The 12,213-nt window shown below is 39.9% G+C and overlaps 1 protein-coding gene across 1 annotated transcript in view; it reads left to right on the top strand.

Moving 5' to 3' along the window:
* The first annotated feature begins 3,751 nt into the window (after positions 1 to 3,751).
* LOC108514898 (probable E3 ubiquitin-protein ligase HERC4) overlaps positions 3,752 to 12,213 on the top strand; it is a 52,298-nt gene continuing 43,836 nt past the window's right edge. Inside the window, exons 1-3 of the mRNA XM_017851443.1 lie at positions 3,752 to 3,956; positions 5,423 to 5,453; positions 5,931 to 6,234. Coding sequence (XP_017706932.1) covers positions 6,009 to 6,234 — 226 coding nt within the window. The 5' untranslated portion in view covers positions 3,752 to 3,956; positions 5,423 to 5,453; positions 5,931 to 6,008. The remainder of the gene's footprint in view (positions 3,957 to 5,422; positions 5,454 to 5,930; positions 6,235 to 12,213) is intronic.

The raw sequence follows: 12,213 nt of genomic DNA on the forward strand, positions 1-12,213 counted from the left end.
GAAAGGGAATGGTTTTTTGGATAGGCTGATCAGGGAAGTCTGGAGAGGTGACATGAGTAGAAACCTGAATGAAGAAAACGAGGTGAGATCCAGCAGGAGCAGTATGGCTGGAAAGAAGGGAGAAAGAGAAAGAGTGGAAGAAGAATGAATACTACTTTTAGATGTCTCTCAACAGTCTGAGCATTATTTTTTTAAATAAAAATAGGTAAAAAAATAATTTACTCTTGTTATAAATTAAAATTATTTTCTTTCTGGTCATATGGATGGCATTCCCTTACTAGTAATTCAGGAGAAATAATACTAGTAACAGTAAAAGCTAACATTTACAAATCTCTTGCCACATACAAGGCACTGTATGTGTCATTTTACTGGCTTCACAACAACCCAGTGAGATATGGATTATGAACATAATTATAAAAATTATGGCTGAGATGTAATATTCTGTAAAATGGACCATTAGCAAATGCCTCTGTGTTTGGGGGGATAGAAGGACAGAGGTCTGAGGTAAGCTTATAGGTTTAGGCTCTGAATTCAGATACACCAGCACCAGAGATCATACTCACCATTATCTCATGCTGCATTTATACAACAAATTTACATTATTCTAATAACCCTAGAATCCTATACTTGTTTCATCTTAAAGATAATCACATGCTACTTTCTAAAACCTTGCACCATTGTTTCACAGATTTATAAGGTTAAAAGGAACATGCAGAAATGTCCATTCCACTTTCCACAAGCAAGATCAATCTTTAAAAATGTTCCAGATAGATATACATCCAGGTGGAAGAGACAGCTGTCCACCAATTCATGCTCTCCCTTCCACAGCACAAAGTAGTACTTGGGAACTCAGGGACTATGTTTCCCAGCACCCTTGTTTCTAGGGGCAGAGTTCTGTTTTGTGTACAGTAGTGATATGTGGCATTTCTCAGACAAGGATTTTAAGAAGCTCACCCTCCCTCATCTTCTCAGGTCCCTGGAAATCAGTTTTCACTCATTAGGAACACTTATTTGGACTGCTAAAAAGGTTAAAAAATACACTTTTATTATATTAAGTCACCCACATTTTAATTTTTATGTATTGTAGCATCAAGTGTATATCTTAAAGATCCTGAATTCCATAACTTCCCTTTTAATGATATATTCTGAGGCAACAAGCCCTAAAGGGTAAAAGACCACAAACAAAAATCCTACAAGAGGCCTGGAGCGGTGGCTCACACCTGTAGTTCCAGCACTCTGGGAGGCCAAGGTAGGCAGATTACTAGAGCCCAGGAGTTGTAGATTAGCCTGGGCAACGTGGCAAGACCCTGTCTCTACAAAAAACACAAAAATTAGCCGAGCGTGGTGGCATGCGTCTGTAGTCCCAGCTACTCAGGAGGCTGAGGTAAGAGGATCCCTTGAGCCCGGGAGGTGTAGATTGTGGTGACCGGAGATGAGCAAGACCCCATCTCAAAAAAAAAGAAGGCCAACAAGAGCAATGAAACTCTCAAAATATGAGTATTTTCTGTGAACATTCCTACCATTTCTAACGTTGAAATTATGCTTTCCTTGCTTAAGCATCTTGTCATTCTACATTCATTTCTTTTTTCTTTTTTTTTGAGACGGAGTTTTGCTCTGTCGCCCAGGCTGGAGTGCAGTGGCTCGATCTCGGCTCACTGCAAGCTCCGCCTCCCAGGTTCACGCCATTCTCCTGCCTCAGCCTCCCGAGTAGCTGGGACTACAGGCGCCCGCCACCAAGCCCGGCTAATTTTTTTGTATTTTAGTAGAGACGGGGTTTCACCATGTTAGCCAGGATGGTCTCGATCTCCTGACCTCGTGATCTGCCCGCCTCGGCCTCCCAAAGTGCTGAGATTACAGGCGTCAGCCACCGCGCCTGGCCTCTACATTCATTTCTGTAACATACTGTTGTGGGTTAAATTTGATCCCTCAAAAGATAAGCTGAAGTCCTAACCTCCAGTACCTGTGAATGTGAACTTTTTTTTTTGAGATGGAGTTTTGCTCTTGTTGCCCAGGCTGAAGTGCAATGGCGCGCTCTAGGCTCACTGCAAAACCTCCGTCTCCCAGGTTCAAGCGATTTTCCTGCCTCAGCCTCCTGAGGAGCTGGGATTACAGGAATGCGCCATCACGCCCGGCTAATTTTGTATTTTTTCAGTAGAGACAGGGTTTCTGCATGTTAGTCAGGCTGGTCTCGAACTCTCGACCTCAGGTGATCCGCCCACCTCGGCCTCCCATAGTGCTGGGATTACAGGCGTGAGTCACTGCGCCCGGCCAAATGTCACCTTTAATTGGAAATGAGTTTTTTGCAGATGTAATAACGTTAAGATGAGGTCACAATGGATCAGGGTAGGCTCTAATCCGATATCTGGTGTCCTTATAAAAGGGAAATTTGGACACAGACGCACAGCGAAAACAAGGTGAAGAGGGATGCTTCTACAAGGATTGCCAAGGATTGTTGGCAACCATCAGAAGCTAGCGGAGAAGGCTGGAAAAGATTATCTCTCAGAGACCCCAAGAGAGAACTAACCTTGTTTTCACCTTGATTTTGAAATTCTGGCCTTCAGAACTGTGAGACAATAAATTTCTGTTGTTTTAAGCCTCTCAATCTGTTTTAATTTATTATGGCAAGCCTAGGACACGAATACACACACTTGAACATATTCTAGAACAGACAATTCTTATCTAAAACATGTTTTTCAACAAGAGATAAAGAAACAGGCCAGGCGCGGTGGCTCACGCCTGTAATCCCAGCACTTTGGGAGGTCGAGGCAGGCGGATCGCCTGAGGTAAGGAGTTTGAGACCAGCCTGACCAATATGGCGAAACCTTGTCTCTACTAAAAATATAAAAATTAGCCGCGCGTGGAGGCGCATGTCCGTTGTCCCAGCTACTTGGGAGGCTGAGGCGAAAGTTCCAGTGAACCAAGATTGCGCCGCGCCATTGCACTCCAGCCTGGGGCACAGAGCAAGACTCTGTCTCAAAAAAATATATAAAATAAATAAATAAAAATAAGAAAAGAAAAAGAAAGATGGCCTATTTGTGGAACTTCTTCTAGGTACTGAATATTCATTCTAGCAATGCCAGACTTAGAATTTCAAAAGTGCTTTGTTTCAAGTTCTCCTGCTTTTTAAGAAGCTAAGGCTTAGCCTAGGAGATCCAGACTTCGTTTTTATGAATCAGGGACTGCAGCCAAATGTGTAATTTTCTCTGATAGAATGAGGCCCTCAATTCAAGCCTATCTTTCAGGGGGAGTGTAGAAAGTGATGGGAGCCAACACTGTAACAGGAACCTGAACTGGTGGTGGTATTAGTTCGAGTAGCTTCAGCCATTGCTATCAATACATCTCACATGCTCAGACTGGCTCCAGTTGAGGTCATGGGATAAAATAACTCTTCACCAGGCTTTATATTCATAATCGTGATGTTTCATCTGCTACTTTAAAATCTCCTTGGGAAAAGAAAGAGTAAAATAATAAAAAGACCAGCTAGCATCCATGAGCACAAAGACAACCAAACCAAAAAACAGTGATTTTCTTCATTAAAAGGCTCTGTGCACGCGAAGCATTCTCAAAAACAGTTTACACCTTCTTCGTTTGTCTTCGCAAACTCCAATTTTCTGTATTTGACTTTTCCCTCTTAAAGCAACGCAAAGCTACACACTGCGCAGCCGCCTGTGGGCCAGGCGCCCCCGGGAGTATTCTGGCGCAGGCGCGGGGGCCGGGAAGTGGGCGGGCTCGCGCGCGTGCTCTGCGGTTCACTTCCGGCCAGCCCCTCCCCCGCCTCCCTCGCGTGGCCACCTCCCCCTCTGCCTTCTCCTACCCAGTCTCTTCCCCAACTCTCCCCACCCCTCGTGCTCTCCGCCCCGCTTGCCTCCTGTTCTTCCCCGCCCGCTCCATCCGGGTCGCTGACGGCTGTCTCTGGACTGGACAGCAGTGGCGTCCGCTTTTCTCTAAGGAACCTGGTAAAGTTTCACAGGGGCCGGGGAGGGGAGCAGCGGAGCAGCGGCACAGACGCCGGAGGTGCCCTGGTGATCACCGCCACTGGCTGACGGAGGACGGTCCCAGGAGCCGGATACCTGCTTCAGCGACCGCGCTGCCTTGGTCTCTGGGGAAGGGCCGCCCCCCGTCACCTTGGGCTTCCCCTGCCCTGAAGGGCTGGGCGAGTTGTGGCCCCACTGGGTTCGGGGGCGTGTGACGGCGTTAGGGAGGGGCAGGCCGGGCTGGGCGGATGCAGGCCGGCCCGGCACAGGGCGCTTTCTCAGCGCTTCCTAGGGGTGAGGGGCGTGGGGCGAGGGCAGGGTTGTGGCTCCCTGGCCCCGGGGCTGGAATGTCGCACCTCCCTGGGGATGGGCTTCTCTCAGGTTGAGGCCACTGGCTGCCAAGCCTCGGCCGCCGGCCTCTGAGGCTGTTGCGAGCGGCCGGTTGCGGTAGTTGTCTGCTTGGCCGCGAGGTTGGGTGTGTGCAGATGATTTCTCTTTCCCGGTCCCCATGAGCTGATCTGGGTGTACGTTCAGGGAAAGACGGGACTAAATTGCTTCTCATTTCCCTACCTGTTGCTGGCGAGAGGACGCCTCTGTGCTTTAAAGAAAAGGGTGGTTAGACCTCGCGCGCTGAAGTCGGGGTATTTTCCTGTATTACTCTTATTTTGTTTTTTAAATATGGGAAGACAATGCAGAAGTCTTGGGAATTATAGAGTTCTGATGCCCCGAAAGAATGAAATCAAACTTCTGTTAATGGATGATGGGTCGTGGAATGGGACACCTTGGGCACTTGCTAACAGGAACGTAGGAAAATTGAGGTTGAGACTTCGCAGGCTCTGTAAGAATGTGCATGACTACTACAGAATAAGGCTGACTTCCTGTAATTATGACATTTAGTAACGCGATGTGTTTAAAAATCTACGTATGTATAGATGAAGTGGACTCTGTTATTTGTGTCTTTACAAGTGAAGAAATATTCAGTCAATGTGCTGGAAAGTTCTACAGATTTCGCCATCAGACTATCAGTGCCCCAGCCCCATTCCTATTCTTGAAAATCAGCAGTGCTGGAGTTATTTGCAATTAACCCCCGCCAATCTTTAAATAATTGTCTCAGAGGTATAGATAGATATAGATTGCTCACGGGAGAGTTTTTTAGTCCCGGTTACCAATTGTAATAAAAGAGGTTGAATTTTGGAGAGAATTGATATTTAAACTGCATGTTTTTTTTTCTGTATTATAATTATGCAAATTGATTTAGTTTTAAAATTAGTGAGGTTGGAATGTTAGTATTTTGATTTGAAAAATGGGATCTTTGGAGGTGATTTGAGATTGTGGTTTGGTAAGAGAATCCTCATTTTCTCTCTGGCCTATTAAGAATAATTGGGAGAGTCGTTTAAATTGTGGAAAATTGCTTTAAATTTCCATTGTTGGTTTTATTTCTGTTACAGATAAGAACTTCCATTTTCTGTTGATGTGGAGGTAGGTATTAGAAGGCTTAATTATACTAGGATTTGAGAGAGATTGCAAGGTTATGTTTCTGCAGTTGGCTAAATTTTCACTGTGTATATTTGCTTTTGGGCAGTGAAAAGATGTCTTATTTCTTGCTCCCATTGAAATTATTTAAAACAAAAAGTAGAAAAAATTGTGATTAATTTCATCAAGGTACTTACTCCCATTAGTTTAGTCTATCACAAGATAACCAGAAGTCAAAACTAGTTAATATGTTTTAAATTTTGCAAAGGATCCTAGAAAGTGACATATTTTCCCTAAAACTTTCTGTATGATACATTTAAAAAAATACAACTGATTGGTTTTTGAAACAATGATACTTATGTACCATGTTATAAAGTAAATTTAGTGTTTACCATGTAGCAATTATTGTAGCCTAGCACTTGGAAGAGCAGTTATACATCCTTTTTTCTTTGAAGTCATATTAACTTCTTTCTATTTCCTCAGATATAGGGTACCTCCAACTTTCCGGGGTTTCAGAAGAGAATTTTTTATTGAAACTGGAAGACCAAAATAATTACAAGCATGTTGTGCTGGGGCAATGCATCCTTTGGACAGCTAGGTTTGGGTGGAATTGATGAAGAAATTGTACTAGAGCCCAGAAAAAGTGACTTTTTTATAAATAAAAAGGTCCGAGATGTAGGATGTGGACTCAGACATACTGTATTTGTTCTGGATGATGGAACAGTGTACACTTGTGGATGTAATGATCTAGGACAGCTAGGTCATGAAAAATCCAGAAAGAAACCAGGTAAGTTGAAACGTTTTTAAAATTTGCTATTTCTAATAATTATATCATTTTAAATTTGAATCATATAATATCTCTAGTTGTAATTATATGTTTATCAAACTTTAAAAGCAAAGTAGAAGTTATGTATTTCCATTATATTTGTATATTTGTATGGTTCTAAGTACTTTATGTTGTGGTTTCTTTTTTTTTTACGACTAGTATTATGAAACCTTATTTTGTATGACAATATAAAACAATAAAGAAAATCAGCCTGCAGTATATAGGTCTTTGGTACAGAATGTGTAGTGTGCAGGTCCTCTTTAATAAATTCTGTTCAGCCACCGTGGATAGATTTTAAATGCATAATTTACTTTGTGTTTACCTTACCTTGGGAGTGGGGGAAGAAAACAAGACGAAAAGCTTTTTACTTTGACTTGCTTGCCTAAAATATGTTTTATTCTTTTTATCCCTCTGTCATAGTATTTTAAATATGTAATTTTATTTGGTTTAGTTAGAAATATCTTTTATTCCTCTAATCTTTTACTTTCTGTAGCATTGCTAGCTATTCAAGATTTTGTGACTATGAAGTGTCCTATTTTGTAATAGTTGTACAAGCAAAATTAAATAATTTGTAGGGTAATGAGAATTTTGAGGAATTTGGTCACATTTCATGTTCTGTTTTCCTGGATATTGTATTTTAAAATCAAATATTTCTACATTTAGGAATATCATTGTTATGTGAGTTTTGCTTTCAATTATGATAACTAAAAGTTAATGATTTCAGGTGGTAAATTCAGATGAGACTGCAGCTATACTGACTTAAACAATTTCTTTTAACTGTAACAATAATGGCACTTCAGTATTTTCTATAGCAGTTATTTTATCAGTTTATTATTTAAGTGGTTTCTGTTGTTACTCAACTTTTGAGAGATTAATGTAATCTGAGATATTCAGACATTAAATTAAGGCACGATTCATCCTTCACATCATCTCACGACCATGCCAAATCTCACTTTTCTGACTTACAAATACTGTATTGTTTTCATCCTTTCTTTGTGGTTAAGGTCTTAGTGTATTTTCTTCTGCCTTAATTTGTAATTTATTTTTTATTGGATAAATGATAGTGACATTCGTAAAATAGATTTTCAATTCTTGCAGAACTCAATAAATGGCAACTTTCTTGTACTCTACCTGTCTAAGAACGTTTTATGGATTCCTACCAGATTTTCATAATCTCAGGCATTGAGGTGGTCATATTGATAGAAATGAATGGTAATTTACTGATATGCATTTGATGATTGTCTCTGCTCCAGAGACAAATGGGCCCTTTTCTATTTTTGCTTAACTTGGAATGCTGCCTCAGGTTGAGATTTTCATGGTACCGAGGCTGCTGCTGTTCTTTGTACTTTAGCATGCCCCATAGAAATAACTGAACATCTCTCTGTATTACTTTAATAATTTCTGAAAGGCTGTAGGGCAAGTAGAAAGTAAAAAGCCAGCACATAGGAATAAAATGTTTAAGTGTTAGAGGTAGACACTGTGTACTAATAGTATAATGATTATAGTGCCAGGAACGGCTTCCAACTATATAGATGAAATTCTGAGAAACTTAACTAGCTAGAATAGGCTTCTTTGTGGTCATGTTGACATTGTGATGATTGCATTGTGACATCTATATCATCTTGATTCAACCTGGAAGCATTATTTGGTAACGTAAAGTTGGGGTGGTAAGTTTCCCTAATTTGGGATACCTCTTTAGGATTGCCTCATTGTTGTCCCAATTACACCACAGTCTATGGAAGAGAAAAGTGACAGACATTAACTTTGTCTTTGAGAAATTTAGAGTCTGGGTTGGGAGTTAAGGTGTACGTGAACAACTAGAGAGAATTTGAAATTAGACATGATATGCTGTGTACTTTGAGCCTAAGAAATTTAAATGATGGGAAATATTATGGGATAGAATTAAAGTAAGGTTTCTGGGAGAAAATAAAGGCTTACATTTAGTTCTATTGGTGATCACATGAACAGCTAGGAAATAAGTCTGGAGCTGAAATAGCTTAGTTTTGTAGAAGGGGGGTGGTGCTGATCCTGAGAAAAGCTTTTTATTATCAGAAGTTCTGGTTCAGTGATACATTGAAGTGAACCTAGGTTTCAGAGGGAAGAGAAGGAACTTCAAAAAGTAGTAGTTGCTCTCATAGGAACTTCACCTTTTAATCTCAGCCTTGATTGAAGATTTTTTTTTTTTTTTTGAGACAGAGTTTCGCTCTTGTTGCCCAGGCTGGAGTGCAATGGCGCCATCTCGGCTCACCGCTACCTCCGCCTCCCAGGTTCAAGCAATTCTCCTGCTTCAGCCTCCCGAGTAGCTGGGATTACAGGCGCCTACCACCATGCCTGGCTACTTTTCATATTTTTAGTAGAGATGGGGTTTTACCATGTTGGCCAGGCTGGTCTTGAACTCCTGACCTCAGGTGATCCGCCTGCCTTGGCCTCCCAAAGTGCTGAATTACAAGCATGAGCCACTGCTTCTGGTCTAAGATGTTTTTTAAATAATGTTTTTCACTAAATTTTAAGAATTTTTTAACTAAAGTTATTTATATTTGGAATAATTCGTTAATGATTTAAATGTGTCATTTCCCCAACCCCTTTTTAAATTTGTAAATTTGAGGACTGGATTAAAAGATAAAAAGTTGTTGGATCTTATTTATTTTAAAGTCTTCTGGTAACTGAGCAAGTTGGTTGTATTTCTGGGACCATGTAATAAACATAGGTCACTTCACAAGAAGTTTTTTGTTTGTTTTGTTTTGAGACAGAGTCTCACTCTGTTGCCCAGGCTGGAATGTAGTGGCATGATCTCTGCTCACTGCAACCTCTGCTTCGCAGGTTCAAGCGATTGTCCTGCCTCAGCCTCCCGAGTTGCTGGGACTATAGGCACGTGCCACCATGCCTGGGTAATTTTTTGTATTTTTAGTAGGGACGGGGTTTCACCGTGTTAGCCAGGATGGTCTTGATATCCTGACCTCGTGATCTGCCCGCCTTGGCCTCCCAGAGTGCTGGGATTATAGGCGTGAGCCACCGTGCTCAGCCGACTTCCCAAGAGCCTTAAACTTGTGTCAGAAAGCAGACAGAATGGACGGAACTAAGAATTGTTTCTTTACGTAGATTGGCTTTATAAATATACATATTCCATAACTAATAAGGAGTAAAAGAGAAAGAGGTAGCCTTATTAAGGATAAATTATTCTTGAGATTCATAATAACCTACTGGAGGACTTGGCCTGACAATGTAGTAAATAGATTTAACCTGTGGCCTATTGAAAAGCAGTGTTTCTGTTCTGGACTTTTTAGGAACCACATAGAAAGATTTAACTGAATTCCTTTATTATACTAAAGGTGCACATTATGTTTATGTTCATCTCTGTTGTCTTGTATGTGTATGTCCTTTTCCATCACTACTAGCTTTTTCTGAATTATTTCCAGAGAAGTGAATGTCTGTTTCACTTTCATGTTTTTTTCTTCATAAGAACTTTAAAATACTTTTAAGCTAATGTCTCAATTTTTTAATTTATAGCTAACAGATAAATTTATTTAATCTTCAGTGTGCTAAACCAGTCCATTTAAATGAATTGTTGGTTTTTTTAGACTTTCAAATTCAGTTCTGAAGATTTTAAGTATGGGAAGTATACTTTTCTTTAAAAGATCCTTTTCTTACTGTATATCTAATCATAGGTATAATTTGGTGACCATGGTCCTAACTATATGTTTTGCACATTGATTTCCATTTGTTTCATGTTAGAAACAGTATTAAACTGTTTTGTGACCATAATTTATAAATAAAGTGGTGTTCTGTTTAAAAACAAGCCCTGTTATCTAAAAAATAGTTTTTTGTGTTTTATAACATTCTTTCAAATGGAGTGTTTCATTTAATTCTCACAACAGTTGTATGTAGCTAAGGCAGGTATCATGGTCCCTATTTTACAGATGAGGACACTGAGGTTAAAAGAGATTAAGAGACTTAATAGGGTCACTTGGCTAGCACATCTTGAGACCACCCTAAATCTTGTGATTTTTATCCTTAATCTTACAAATCTTTTCCTTTGCTGTATTTAGAAGGTAGAAGAATATTTGTTCACTTTTGGGAAAGGTGGTTTCCGTCAGTATTTTATTGTAATTCCAAGGGTTTTTTTATTTTTTATTTTTTTTGAGATGGGATCTTGTTCTGTTGCTCAGCCAATAGTTGCCCATTGCAGTGGTGTGATAATAGCTCACTGTAGCCTTGGACTCCTGGGCTCAAGTGATCCTCCTACCTCAGCTTCCCTGGTAGTTGGGACTACATTTATGTGCCACCATGCCTGCTTAATTTTTTTTTTTTTTTTTTTTTTTTTTTTTTTTTTTTTTTGAGACAGAGTCTTGCTCTGTCACCCAGGGTGGAGTTCAGTGGTGTGATCTCTGCTCACTACAGCCTCCACATCTTGGATTCAAGTGATTCTCCTGTCTCAACCTCCCGAGTAGCTGGGACTACAGGTGTGTGCTGCCACACCCGGCTAATTTTTTTGTATTTTTAGTAGAGGCAGGGTTTTACCATTTTGGCCAGGGTGGTCTTGAACTCCTGATCTCAGGTGATCTGCCCACCTCGGCCTCCCAAAGTGCTGGGATTACAGGCGTGAGCCACCAGGCCTGGCCAATTTTTTTATGTTTGTTAGAGATGGGGGTCTTCCTGTGTTGCCCAGTCTGGTCTCAAACGCCAGTCCTCAAGCTATTCTCCTGCCCTGGCTTCCCCAAATTGCTGGGATTTATAGGGATGAGCTACTGTGGCAGCCAAGAAAAATCTTTTAAAAATTACTATCTTATAACTAAGGTTATATAATGAAGACAGCATATTTTATTATCATCCCCTTGTGCACAAACTCAAAATCATTTTAAAACTAATGAGAAGATTGAGAGTTCTATTTTCAAAATGTAATGTTGTACCAACACAAACAAAAATTCAAATATGTATAGTGTATCACTGAATGGAAGACTAACTTGATTAGCAGAGTTTATAGGTAATAGTTTTAATAGTATGATAAAATTTATTGTGGTTTATGTTGAACTCTTTTTAAAGATCATGAGCATTGATTCTGTGTTTTCCATATCCTCGAATGGTAATTTCTACTGTTGAGTCATTCCAATAAAAGCTTTTTGGTCACATAGTAGTGATTACTTGGTTTGCCTTTCTTGCTTCTTCATTTTTCTGACCTGTCCTCTCTCTGTTCATAAAACAAATCTATAAAATATAGTTGAAATTTAAAAAGTAATATAGGAAAATATAACTATGGGAAATAAAGTTACTCACTTAAGGGTGGGTTAAAAATAAAAATACCAGATTATCCCACACATTTCTTACTGAACCAGAGCATTTAAACCAAAGAAGCTCATTGTGTTTTATAACTCCCAGTTTTCACAATACCTTCTAAGGAAGAGAAAGATGTGGATGATAGATTTGAAAAATGTAATTACTTGGGTCAGGAGTGGAGGCTTGCTTTGAACACTTTGAGAAAGGTTAGTACCCAAGAATCAGTGTCAAGGGTAGGAAAAAAAATCATAATGCAAACAGATGACTACTGTTAGAGAAATGTATAATAATACTTTACTTTGTGTAGGACCCTACATCTGAGGAATTTCAAGAGCATTACACAATAACTCATGGTTCCTTTCAAAATGCTTGTGACACAGTTTGCAAGGATTATCCTCATCTTAGGGGATAAATTTACGGAGAAATGGCAGCACAAGTTGGTAAGTAACTTGTCAAAATAGGTGACTGGTGAACAGCTATAAGTTGAATCTGAAAGTTGGAGTCTACCAGTCTCCTACCTTATTCACTAAATTGTGCTAATGTTTAGAATTATTTACAGTAATATCTTCTGTTTGAGGCAGATCAAATACTAGTGCACAGATTGTTTCCCTACCATTCTATTTGATGGCCTGTTAAATCATTATTTTACCAAGATGCTTACATTCTGAT

The sequence above is a fragment of the Rhinopithecus bieti genome, unplaced genomic scaffold (assembly GCF_001698545.2).
Source record: "Rhinopithecus bieti isolate Rb0 unplaced genomic scaffold, ASM169854v2 scaffold_33940, whole genome shotgun sequence".
Lineage (NCBI taxonomy): Eukaryota > Metazoa > Chordata > Mammalia > Primates > Cercopithecidae > Rhinopithecus > Rhinopithecus bieti.